The following is a 13,416-nucleotide window of genomic DNA, read 5'->3' as shown; positions in this document are numbered from 1 at the left end:
CAAGCAGCTTCCAACTGAGAATAAGGCATAGAGCTTATCACGTGTGTACCTCAAGTCCAGTCTAAATCCTCACAGAGATGGAAATATTAAAGATGCCTTCCTTGTCATCTGAGCGTAAAGTCAAGCCAGAAGTCCAAGTGTGTGGTGATTGTATTAGTCAAATGTGTTGTGACATCACATGGATGTAATATAAGGCTCCCATTGCTTGTGCAATTGAGGGAGGACTGAGGATCGCCAAACAACCAACAAAGCACACTCTGTCAGTCCCAAGGGAGAGCGATCCACTCGGCTTCAGCATCTGACCGGTGAGTGTGTGAAACATATGTTCGGGTGATCAATATGATACCTACATGCTGCGGGATCAGAAAACTTGTGAGGGCCAGGCTTGTGTCATTTTCTTGTGTTTAACACCTCAGAGCTTAACGGAAAGGATCATTTGTGTATTTTTTTTCAAACGCTGAAACCTTGATTTGTGAGAAGTTTGCTGCTTCTTTGGTTTTGGATCCCTGTATGTTTGAGTATGTTGGGGCAGCAGATCACATGGTGATCAAGTGATCAGCTTTGGGCATTTAGGAAGGAAGAGCCTGGAAAACTGGAGTAGTTGTTTTCAGGGATGGACTGTCTTCGGGGGAAGGGGGTTCCTCCACTGAGATAGTCGATAGAATGGAGTTATAAGCCTCTAAGAGAACTCGGAAACTGAAGGAAAACAAATCCTAAGATGTTCTCACACATCCTGTTTTCCGATTTCCATTTATGTTGTATAATCATAGATTTTTGTTTTCACTCTTTCCGTGTCTATCCTTATCACCACAGCCATGCCACCATTGCAGATTGATAACATTAGCTTCCTTGGCCATGCGTCTGGCCAGTGTGCAGGCCTGTCAGATGATAAGACCGGAGCAGTCATATGTTGTCACACACATTTGGAGATGAGGCTGTGGAAGGGACATGGACTCATGGTTCAGATCATTGTTTATTGTGCTTCATCATTTTCTCCGCTTACTGCTGCAGTTTAGTGGGCGAAGACGAGCTTCACAATTAGATTATGTCCTGGAAATGTTTGTCTCTGCAAACATGATCATTGAGAATCCTGCCTTGTACTCAGATTTGTTAACCCTTCATCAGGCAAGTGCCCATATTTAGTGACTTCCATTTTTTTGTGTGTTTTTTCCAAACTAACAATGAGTTAAAGACATGACAACGTAACTATGCAAGCCATTGAAATAGAGTTTAGAGTTCAAATCATAACCAAGGCTTAAACTTCTCACATATTTACATTTTATAATCCGAATGAAATGTGAAAATCTGAGAGTTAAGAAAGTGGCAATTGATCCATTGACACATTAGAGGAAATCTCTAGTCATATTTGTTTCAAAAAACACATTACATTGGAGAACATGAGTACTTAATAGTGTATGAGATGTGTCAACCTGGTCGTTTGGACCTTTAGAAATCCAGTGACAAAATTTTCTACTGTTTTGAAGTTAAATACTGAACTGAGCTACCAAACAAATACCATCTGCACATTTTCTATATCGGCATCATCAAGCTTAGGGTTGCATCTATACAAGGTACGATGATAAGCTACTGTTGGTTTCAGTTTGTCAGGTAACTTTATTTGAGAAGCTGACGTCACGACTCCTTTTAATACAAATAGTGGGAATGCAAAAGGCATAAAACCAAATCGGTAAGAAGTTTCTAACATCAAAACATATGACCAAACAAATAGACTTTTATAAAGGAAGAGTGTGGGAAAAATTGTGCCATGTCATAAGACTTAGTAAGACATCAACATAGAGATTAGTGGATTAATCCATTAATCTGAAACAATGTGATGCTGAGTATCCTTTAAGGATGAGGTGTGATATCTGAAATAATCAATTGAGTTTGCATTAGTGATTAAAGGGGAAAACACAGAGTACAAACAATTTGATCCTGCGGTGACGTTCCCTAAAAAAAAAAAAGAGTTTGCTCATGAATCTTGTGACTGTAATCTGACTTTTCGTTGAACCGGTTAGAAACATTTCCAGTGCATGAGTAACTGGACTGTGAGCGTACTATAGCAGTTCAGGTCATAAGCTCCTCAATTACCCACTTCCATCAAAATTACCCTGGTGTGACTATGAATTGTTTGCCACATGCTACATGTTCTCTTGTCCGCTCAAACTGTGAGGCCAATTTGACGTGTCAGCACCTTTTTTCTGCTTTTCTACTTGACAGAGTTCTGTTTATTTCTTTCTTTTAGGTTTTTTTTTTTTTTTTTCTGTCAGTGTATTGTTGACAGGAGAAACATAAGTGGCATTTCCGATTCAAGAAAAACCCCATTCAAGCAATAAGAGATGAATGCGCTGCAGGGCAGACATGTGACGTAATTTAGGAGGATTTGACATTTTGCTGTGAGTTTAATGCCATGTCCTTCTCTGCAGACCAATATGGGACAGAACCAAGACAAACCAGAAGGAGAACAACAAGTCCTTGAGGAAGGACTGGAGGAAACAAAGTCATGCCATGACTCTGGAGGTGTGGGCAGTCAACTGGATGATGTAATGGAGGGAGAAAGCTCATGTGAGGAAGACGCTGGTAACGCTGATGAAAACTCAGGGGAGCCAGACACTCAGGATCTGGATTGGAGCCCCAGCAAGGAGCCAACAACACCTTTGAGTGAGAAGCAAACACATCTGTGGGAGAACCCGCCTGCTGCAGAGGAGGTGAGACGGGGAGGGGCTGCAGGAAAGGAGGGAAGAGGAGGAGGGGGAGGAGGAGGAGGCAGCAGGACTGCTCCACTGGTTCCACAAGAGACGGACAAGAACTACAACAGTAGTCTGAGACTAAAAGAAAGTGTTGGTGTCCATAAGCGGTTCAGTCCAGTTAAGAGGGAAGAAAAGAAGACTGGAGAGCAGCTTGGAGCATCTTCAAAGGCCAAGATGGACTATCTAGTGGAGAAAACCTTCCTGCATGAGGAGGACCAGGATGAAGACTCTGAGGACGTGAGTTGTTTTGATGAACAGAGTTCTATGATCCCAAAGAACAGCAGATGCGGGGCTCATGCAGAGAGAGAGTTGCTGCATGTTGGAGATTTGAATAAGACCACGATGGCTGAACATCAGAATGAACACATTAAGGTTTGTGCAGGAACAGAGGGGCGTTTGAAGCAGAGGAAGGAACCGCCTTCAGCTCAAGCTCAACATCCTTTGAAAAACATTCTGCAGAGAGAGTCTTCATTGAGCGAAAGTGATACCATTCACTTCAAACCTCCAAAAGAAGAAACGCAGCATGATGAAAAAGAAGAAATGCAAACGAGGGACGTAAAGCCAGTTCTGAATGACTCCTTGTTCGCAAAGGTCACGGGCATTGATGACCATGAAGAGTCAATGGAGCTTAATTCATGGATCGATACAACTGAAGCAGGTATAATTCAATCCTCAGCCTTGGATTCGGCATCACATCCAGTCTCATCGACCGAGCCCAGCTCTATTCTGGAGAAGCTTCTGAAAAGAAACAGAAAGGAAACCAGCCCTAGTATTTCTGAACCAATAGAAATTGATTCTTGCAGTGCGGACACCACAGATATCCATGGAGAGAGTCACCAAGAGATTACCCATGACCTCCATACGTCAGCAAAATTTAGTGAGAGGACTGATCACTCAAGCTGTGCCTTAAAGAACACCACATCCTCTGCAGACTTGAAACGACATAAAACAATAGATCAACACAACAAGGACCTGGATTTGAGAGAACGAGTCACTGCTTCTAGTGCAACCTCAGATTTACAACATGAACCCATTGGGGATGCTCCACGTGAGAGTTTACACATTAAATCTCATTTGACCACAACTGAAGATCTCAACAGCAGCCATACCTCGGTCAGGGAGCATGACATGGAAATACGAAATAAAGGCCCCTCTTCAAGTGTGTGCTCAGGCGACTTACAATCAGCTGTTTCACATGAAAGGAAGTCATGTGAAGTGAGTGGTGTGATCTCTGAGGAATCCACATCTTCCTCACTGTCTGAAGCAAAGCCCCCACCTACAAAGAGTGATGGGCAAATCACAGATTCGTGCTCTATCACTCGTGAGAAGACGGCCGGTGGTCGTGGAAGGTCACCTCTGCGGAACCAAACCGACCTCCCATTGTTTGGTACTGAGGAAGCGGCTGGAGCTCCATGGAGAAGCATGGTGAAGGTCGCTCCTGAAGACGCAGCTGCCCCAGCTGTGAACGCTGGCTCGGTTATAACTGAGGAAGGCCACAAGGTCCCAGCCAGCATGAATCCAAACTTGACAGGAAACGCGACAACAGACCAATCTGGTCGGGAAAGACACGACGGCGTCACGAGGAGGGACAAATCCCAGAGCACTCCAAAACCCAGGCCGGTCTCCGAACTCATCAAGGAGACAATTCAGCTTCATGAAAAGCTGCAGCACCAGGACCGGCCCAAGCCAGTGGAGGTCAAGCTGGATGAGCAGTCTGTGAAGGTGGCGCAGATGAAGGCGGCGTTCGACTCGGCTCAGAAATCCCCAGACAAGGCCGTGGAGAGAAAGACGTCAATGAGAAGAGGTAAGAGCATCAAACTTGAGCTCGTCAGTTCAGTGCTGCACAACTGATCTGAATACGTTAAAGAACATTTCAAACATCAACTGAGGCCGTCGTTTGTTTTCTGATGTGCATCGCACCACTTCTTGCACAGTTTGAAGACCCCTTGGCAGGTTTCATTATGTCACACAGCTCACAGACGCTGCAGCAGTTCTTAACATGGATTCATTTCTTTACACTCATTGTTTTCAGTCTCATGTGACGTCTGGCTAACATCTGAGTCACGGCTCTGTGGGGGCAGAATATCCATTGCAGGAATCGTTGCACTGTTTAATCGTTGTAGTTTTTGTTGTTGTCATTCTTAAAGACTTGAGCTTGAGCCAAGCTGAAAAATAATTTGAGTCCAATTTGACTTCTGATAACACCAAAGATGGATAAGAAAACAAAATGATGGTCTTTAAGACACAAAGCAATAAACATTCATGCGTTGCCAAATTAAAGATGTTTATCAACAAACTGATAATGTCACAGATGAAAAGAGAAATCCCAAGAAGCACAGATATTGTCCTGTGTTTCTTCAATCTCCAGTGAATAAGCTGCTGTTCTACATTTTCTTTTGTGTCCACCACCTCCCATTTCTTTCTCTGCTTCTCTACTCATAAAACATAGCAAATACATTCCATATTTTGATTATTTTTTATTCCCTTTGCAGGCTATATATAAAGATATTTTTCCATAAATGTGAAAGTAATTACCACACGGGAATGTGTATATTCAAATGTACATATGAGAAGCTGCTCATTTGTCAGCAACATAAATGTGTTACTTAAGGCCAACGTATTCTTTGGCTGCCTAGTCTTGTGTATTTCTGCATTCAAGATACATTTGGATTGTGTGCTAATTCTAGTATTTGGGCTTTTTGTTTCGGAGCTCTGAGACAGTATTTGATCTGCATTGCCTTGAACAGATCCTGCTGTAGGAAATGCAAAAAATGTAGATAAAACACATCAATGAGGTATTTATTTATTGATTATGTATTATTCCCAACACTCCCAACCCATTGAAGTATGTGTTCCTGGTATCTCTGCCCTGATTTACAGGGTTGCCAATGCCCCCACAAACACTTGCACCAGGGCAGCAACCTGACTGGGTTGAGGGAAAACAGATTAGATCAGGGGTGTCAAACTCGGATCCTCGAGGGCCGAAGCTTTGCACGTTTTCCACGTCTCCCTCCCCTGAATGTCCTGATGCTTCATCACCAAGTTCAGCACAAAGCCAGATAACGAGCTGCTCATTGCCATCAGCTGTGTGGAAGCAGGGACACATCCAAACCCTGCAGGGCTGCGGCCCTCGAGGACCGGAGTTTGACACATGTGGATTAGATGATGGACTACAGCTGTTTTCTGCTGTAATGAGTCTGCCTCATTTTGGATTTGTGAAATAGCGCCATCTTGTGGTGGTATATTACATTCGGAGGACATTGTGTTCTTAAAGATAATTGAAATACATGTTTAATATTATTAAAGCCCATCTATTATAATAATTATGTATAGGTATGTGGTGTTATTCTCGCACAAAGTTAATCATAGTTTCTGATTACGGTTGATTAAGCTGGCTCAAAGTGCTTGTATCTTTGCATTTTGTGTCTATCGTTTTACCAGACCTCAATCAATAGTGAGTCTCATGTATCCAGGATATCTAAACATCTTTTACACATCATATCATATATCATAGCTCTTTGGGGTACTTCGCTTGTAGCAATTTAGAGAGGAAATTAATTTCTCACGTGTTATCTCATCAACAGAACAATAGAAACCCCAATTGCTGATAAATTGTTGCATTTTTAAACAAATTTCTAAATTGACTGGAATATAAAAGGTGGATAATGCCAGCTACATTTAGAACAGATTTATCACAGTTTTCATAGTAAATAAAAACACTGTAAATTCACCAAAAACACAAACACAAAAAAAAAACCCTGGTATGTCTGTAACCTGAAGAAACGAGGTGGTGTCGCGCTGCTTCCTTTATCCAGATCCTCGCTCTGATTAGCTGATTGCCGCTGTCAGTCAAAGACAGCTGGTCCAGTCAGAGTGCGCCAAACCAGTGAGTGGGCGGGGCTTAGAGGAGGGAGAGGACGAAGCTCGCGGGGCGGCTTGTGTCAGCGCAGCAGCGGCTCCGGCTGAGGGACGAATCGATTGGGATACGCTTTGGGTTGTGTTGTATCAATCGGCTTTCAGGAATACGTTCATTTTCCCAGCAGAAGGTAGGTTTACGCATTAGATTTACGTTTTCTGATAATCCAAAGGGGGTTTTTCTTTTTCTTTTTTTTATGGCGGAAAATTGGCGCTGCTGCTCTTCATTGTCACTCCCAACTCCGGCAGGAAAGTGCACTAGCTAGCTAAAAATGAATCGGGATAGTCTGGTTCGCCTCAACTCCCCGTTTTTTTTTTTTTTTTTTTTTTTATTACAGCTAACATTCGCATTAAAGGCAGTTTACTGACACCGTGGGAGGGGGGGGAAGTTTCCTGTCATTTCACCCTTGTGTCGCCGTTTGGCGGAATTTGAGGGGTTATTTGTTTGACGAAATGTGGCGGTGTTGAGCGGGGTGGGGTAGCTCACCACGGTGCGGCAGGAAAACTTATCTCCAATAGATCCACGCCAGGCGGAGGTGCAGGCAGCTCCACAGCCGCGCCCTGGCCGCTGGCAACTGGCGTTTGAATATTCTCCTGAAACCGGAACCAATTGGCCTCCACGAGAACGATTTCTCCTTCAGTTACATTGGAAGGGGTTGGGGGGTGGTCTTCGTTGCGTTGGATTCAGTATCCGCGGCACGCATTTCCTCCTCACAGCTCCAGCCTTGACCCACTAACACAGTGCTATATGGAAGATTAATGGGGGGGGGGTCGGAGCTTTGCAATGGTGCAGAGATCCCCTCTTTGCTTGCTTCGACTTGCACGTGGAGTATTTGCGAGCGTGAATCCATCCATGCACCACAGGCAGTCATCGTGCTGCACGTTGTAGCTGGAAGGCCACACACGGGTTTAATTTCAGCAAATTATAATTGCAAAGATTGTCGTTTTTTGCGTATTTGGTTTGCATTCAAGAGCTCGTTTATTGCCTCTAATACTTAAATGACACTAAAGACCACATGTATAGCCATTCAAATGGGTGTGTACATTAATGAGAGGTTTAGCATGTAATACTGGTGTTTGAAAGTTTGTTGTTTTTTTGTTTTTTTTACCTGGAGATAATGGTTGCATAAAGCATCTTTCAAAACTTTCCTTGTGACTCACTGAAATTTGAGAAAGTTGGGATTTTTGGTTGATTGTAAAAAGACAGTTTAGTTGTGTTTCCTTGTTGACTGTTAGTCTGGTGTCTCCTATGTCAATGCTGTAATTCACACTTGGGGATTTGCCTTGATTTTTAATCGGTCATTAGAAACTGGTTGCACCTTAAGGTTGTAGGATGATGGTTGATGAAAGACAAGTTTGTGGCCTCTCCATCTCTTCGCCATAAATCTTCTCCATAGCCTCGCATTGATCGCCGGATGAGGCCCCAATAACCCTTTGTCTCACTTGTGTCTGTGCTCCACCACAAGCTCATTCACTGGGATGTGACAATAGGATGGTTTGAGTTGCGGTGGTTGGGGTTGCAGCTTCCGCAGTAAGAACAGCATGACTTGCATACTTGTTCCATGTCTTGAACCAGGATACTCGGTACCCGTGTGGTATAGGAGTTTCGAAGGGGCTCACATTGAGTCTTGCCGTTGGTTTCGGCGCAGCAGGTGAAGGCTGGTGGGAAATGACCCCCGGGGTCGCCTTTACTACAACTTGTGTTTGGACTGGCGAACTGTCCCAGACACATCAACCTCTGCTTGTTGTGCCGCAGTACAAGGTCTTGCGAAATGTACAACTGGCTTTCCTGTGGCCCAGGGCCCAGAGAGGAGGAAGTGGGTCAGGAAGCGGAGGGAAACGAAGCATAAGATGTGAGAGTGTTGGTTCTCGTCAGCTGTGGCAAGAAAACTCAAGTGTGGGCTGTGAAAACCTCCCGACTGCAATATATTTTAAGTTCCATAAAGGTGAAAACGTGTTGAACACTGGCTTCTATTTTTGCTCGGCGTCATTGTTTTTTTTTTTGTGCTGATCTCTGAATTCAATATTTTCCCCCAAATCTGCCATCTCAAGCCACTTGAGTTTAGTGACATTTCGTAGGAGTAGTTTAGGCTTATTTTATCATAAGTAGCTTAGTAGTTTGCTTCATTTGAATAAAAATTTATAATGTAGAATACAGCGTAATGTTTGGTCAACAGATTCTTTAAACAAGTTGGCCTCTTGTGCAAGAAATTCTCTGTTCCCCATTTGTTTTTTGTTTTTTTTGCATCAGTTTTATGATTGGTTGACCTCATCTGGACAATTAACTTTTACATTTCTATTTTTCCTTTGATAAGATGGCCGGCCATTTGTTTTTCTGTGCACAGGTTGTAACAGACATCTCATTAACTAACCACCTGCCTAGTATATTGGCGTTTGTTTGGATCAGCCCGGGACATGAAGAGGATCACATGCCTAAATCTGCCACTAATTGTTTTACGTGGATTCCAAAACAGACACGCAGCCAGCCAGACTTGTTTTGTTTGTGAAGATTCCGACGAAAATATAGAAGAATGCTTCATTTGTTACATGTATACAATAGATGTTACAGTGAAAATGATTCTCTTGCAATAAATCCAGACATATTTACCGTAATTCGAGTTGCAGCTTTTAAAAACAACTGTGTAATTGTCCTTTCTCTATTCCTATCTCTAATCTTTTGGAAGTAGTTTTTCTTGTCGTACTTGGAAACTTTGAGGTTTTTAACTGGTTTGTAGCTCAGCATTTCAAGCAGGTGCACTCAACTTAATACTACATCTTGGACTGGTCTTTTCCACCGTGGTTGTCAACATCTGCTGAAATGGAGCAGTGGTTTGTGCATTAGTCACTGGGGGAGGGGGAATAGCTGATCAGGAAGAGGAAGGGACATGCTTTGTACTTTAGGCAGCCATATTCAGGAGTTCTCTCTCTAAATATGAGGAGTAGGCGTTTGATTAATTGTCTTTGACTTGTTTTACACAGCGCTGAGTCGATGTCAGGTCGCTCATAAGAACCCGGAGCTTTTCCTGTTGCGAGTCATTTTCTTGCTCCGAAGTGGTTCCTGTTAAACTCTGACTTATAAGTAGGATAAGAAGTTTTAGTCTTAAGTCTTATCGTGGCAAGTAATAAAAAAAGTTAGGACCCCGGGCTTTCTAGAATGCATGGTCAGTGTTGCACTAAACGTGCAGATGTTCCGTGACACATTTATGTGTCTGAATCTGTTTTTTATGTTTTCGAAAGAGGAAGTTGGGGAAATAAATGGATTTCTAGTGCAGGAATCTTCCTGTTTTTTGGGGAGTAATGGAGCCACCGTGTCTGAAGAATTTGTAATCTGTTTTCTGCTTTCTGTAGCAGCGAGCTCAGTTTTGCTCTTGTATCTGAAATTCCCATTTGTGTCTTTAAAGTATAAAAAAAAAGAATCGTACTCTGAAATACTCACACATTTCAGCTCTGTTGAAATCGATGACTGGGCAGATGGCTTGGCCATTTGGGGTTGTATAGGGGGGGGGGAAACTGCATCTTATCTCATTGTTGCAAAAATCACAGGAATGTTGCTAGAATCTGATTACAATAGTAGTTCGTGGCCTTGGCTATAGAAGGGGGATTTAGGTGGCGTCTGATGTGGAGTTGGTGACAAAGGGAAAAAGACAGCCAGTGTGTGGCGAGCATTGAGGTGACGCGAAAATGTGGGTAATGTGTTTGAAAGGCAATATGGTGTGGGAAAGACAGGTCTGGCTTTAATGGCTGAGACGTTTAACACTCCAATGAGTCGTTAAAATCTTAAAAATGTGTGCTCTTGTCATATCGCTTTCACCCTCTCTGAGGCTAATATTCCTATTGTTTGAAGGTATGCGCCCCGTACAAGTTACCAGCAGCAATGGTCTCGGGCTGCGACGCAAAACCAGCGATGTGGATGTTTTGTACTGGTGAGATTTTCTGTGACTGTTTTTAAACGTTTGGTTTTCCGTTCGTTTTCTTAAAATGACTGCTGTGGATGAAGACTGTTCAGGCTTTGTCATAATTCGGCTCTAATTCTTCCGCCCCTCCCTTTGCTACATCAGCTCATCCTGATTTGTGGCTGGGATTTTCATGTTATGTCACATCTTACTCGTCAGGCACAGCATGAAACGCAGCATCAGGGACTTTATAGCAACCCAGCAGCTACATAGCGTAAAGAGACGTTGACTCTTATTTACCTTTCTCAAGAGCAAACTTGTGCCCCGCTGAGCTTTTTACATGATCTGCAGTGGTTGATAATCACCTGTGTTTCCTCTTTGCGGTTTAGTGTTCTGACATTTATCTGCACAATAGTTCCTTTGACTGTATCTTTATTTTCAGGGCGGGGCTGTAACATGTTATCATATTATTGCGCATGAACCTTGTCGCTGAGGAAACCGGTAGTTGAATTGAAATAGCTGACAGAATGAGGTGGCCAACGTTTTAATTGGTATGTGCGAATGCAGTGGAGTGTGGCAGCGACGAGCAGCATTAAATGTGTCCGGTCACAGAAGTCATGTGTTTGCTAAGAATATTATTATGCTCGGTGTTTTTTTTTTTGAAAGGTTGCATGTCTAAGTGTTGTGGATGCCCGATGACCCAGTTGCACAAAGTAAATGGATACTTTTCACTTTTGTCCTGCATCAATCCCCATGTTTCGTTCGCTGCATCTCAGGATCAGATGCCTGGAAAGCTGTTAGTTTTCGGTGTTCTAATGTTCAAAAATGACTTTCCAAAACACCGGCCAAACATGAGCTTCCTCGAAGCATTCTTTTGCTCCTGCTTCCGCTCTGTAGCCGTTTTGCAGTCTTATGTCAGAGCAAAACAATTTCCCCTTTGGTTTAATGGAAGGCAGCAGTCTGCACTGTGACTTTAAGGGGAGATGAGAGGTGGGGAAACCCTCTATAAATCACCACTGTGGGCTCTGCAGGATGCCTGATGGGCCTAAACGTCCATTATCACCTGCTTAACTTACAAATGACCAGACTATTGGTTTCCTCAAAGGAGATGTCGGATGCGAGTGGACTTCAGGAATCCAGACGATGGAAGAAACTGTGTCACGCCGGTCCGGTTACTGCTGGTCATTTCCTCAGGCGGTGTGGTCCTCCTGTCTTTGCTCATCAGGGTCAGCTCTGCTGCCTCAGAAGGCAGTAAGGTACAAGGTTACCCCCCCTTTCTATCCAAATCTGCCCAACAGATTCGTGAGGTCTTTTGTGCAAATCGGTGAACTGTGAAAATTGGGAGTGTTGGTGAGTATGCACAGCACTCTCCTCAAGGAGTGTCTCTCGGTCTGTGGCATATGTCTGAAACTGAGAGACCAGTCCCAAGCCTTTATTGCTTTAGCACATCTCCTGTTCATTTTAATAAATGCGGCAATCGTAAGCATTACACCACTGATATTCAGGAGTAGACCCTGCTTGTAAGAGTTCATGAAATTCTATTTCAAGATACAGTTTAACGCTTTCAATAATTCGGATGCCTTTCTTTTTCTATCGATTAGGCTTTTCTAATTTTGACTTTTACGAAATTTGACCTTCAGGCCAATTTCAGTTGTGTGTATTAAATTGATGCAAACACAATCACTGTTTTTCTCCCTATAGTTCAACAATTAGCCCATTACCTGTGGTAAGACGATTTCCCTCAGTGGTTACGTGACAGCTGCTGCTTTTGTCAACACCTGAGCTTTGCCCTGCAGCAATTCTGCCTCGGCAACATCTGTCAAGGCAGTTACACCTGTCGAAACACATTGCGTGCTCTAGTGTTGGGCAAGTTGCAGATCACAAATCGTCTACAGTTTTTTTCTTTTTTCCCCTCACTTGTACTGGGACATGAGATGCAGAAACATCCAATTTCAGTCAACGGTGACCTAATTGAACAGTTGGCGCAGCAGTTGGGTTAAACGTTGGTGTACACAATGTGTGTGGCCTGTCACTTTTTCTTTAAAAGATGGAAAAACGTCCTCACATTGGACCTGGTGAAGCCTCAAATGAGACCAATGTATAATTTTTCTACCACACTGCTAAACCTGTGATCTTATTGCACCATCTCCTCTCCGAGTTTATTGGTTCTGGGCAGCGACGTTATTGCCCTTACCTGGTCACTAATTGATGGTAAACCAGATTTAATCTCGATTTTTAGTCTACAAGTTGAGTGGATCAGTTATTGAGCGTGCAGATGCAATGGTGTTTTGCTAATTTGTGAATCTTTGTTGAATGCATCTTCCATAAAACATTGAGATGCACTAATATGATAAGGTGGGGTTAATTCAGCACAACGCAGTGTTTCATAACCATTTACTGTCCCACCCAGTCTTGTGTGAGCTACAGTGTGCACTCGTACTGCCCAACCCTTCTCCTGGCAGGGTTTAAATGCGGATCGCTACCGTAAAGACGGTGATGTTCAGTGTCGTCACAGTTGATTGTGGGTTGGTCAAATAAAAACGTAGATTCAGCACTAATTGAAGTATCTGGGTGTTTCAACAGCAACATGTCATATTTTTTTCTGGTGCTTGAAGTGTCAGTGACGACATGCTTAGAAAGTCCATTGTTTTAACCTGAGAAGTGGTTTGAGTTTCCCCCCCCCCCACACACACACACACACATATTTCATCTCTATGGTTTCATAAAACTGACCGTATAGAGTTGACTTTAATTTCAGGATACCTCAGTGAATATTCGGGTCCAATAGTTACCAGTGTCACTGGTCAGTCAATATCCACATGTTGCCCTGATGTGCATGTTCTTTCACACTTCCTGTA

At 43.3% G+C, this 13,416-nt stretch overlaps 1 protein-coding gene across 2 annotated transcripts in view; it reads left to right on the top strand.

Moving 5' to 3' along the window:
- Positions 1-4,427: 4,427 nt before the first annotated feature.
- coro1ca (coronin, actin binding protein, 1Ca) overlaps positions 4,428-13,416 on the top strand; it is a 29,199-nt gene continuing 20,210 nt past the window's right edge. Inside the window, exon 1 of one of the 2 annotated variants that reach the window (XM_080499450.1) lies at positions 4,428-4,554. In XM_080499450.1, the coding sequence (XP_080355576.1) occupies positions 4,482-4,554 (73 nt within the window). In that variant the 5' untranslated portion in view covers positions 4,428-4,481. Of the gene's footprint in view, positions 4,555-6,671; positions 6,797-13,416 lie in introns of those variants that run through there. The other variant, XM_080499451.1, reaches the window with a different exon arrangement.

This window comes from Blennius ocellaris, assembly GCF_963422515.1.
Source record: "Blennius ocellaris genome assembly, chromosome: 7".
NCBI classification, from domain to species: domain Eukaryota; kingdom Metazoa; phylum Chordata; class Actinopteri; order Blenniiformes; family Blenniidae; genus Blennius; species Blennius ocellaris.
The sequence above is the reverse complement of the archived record's forward strand: the minus strand, read 5'-3'. Positions and strand labels throughout refer to the sequence as shown.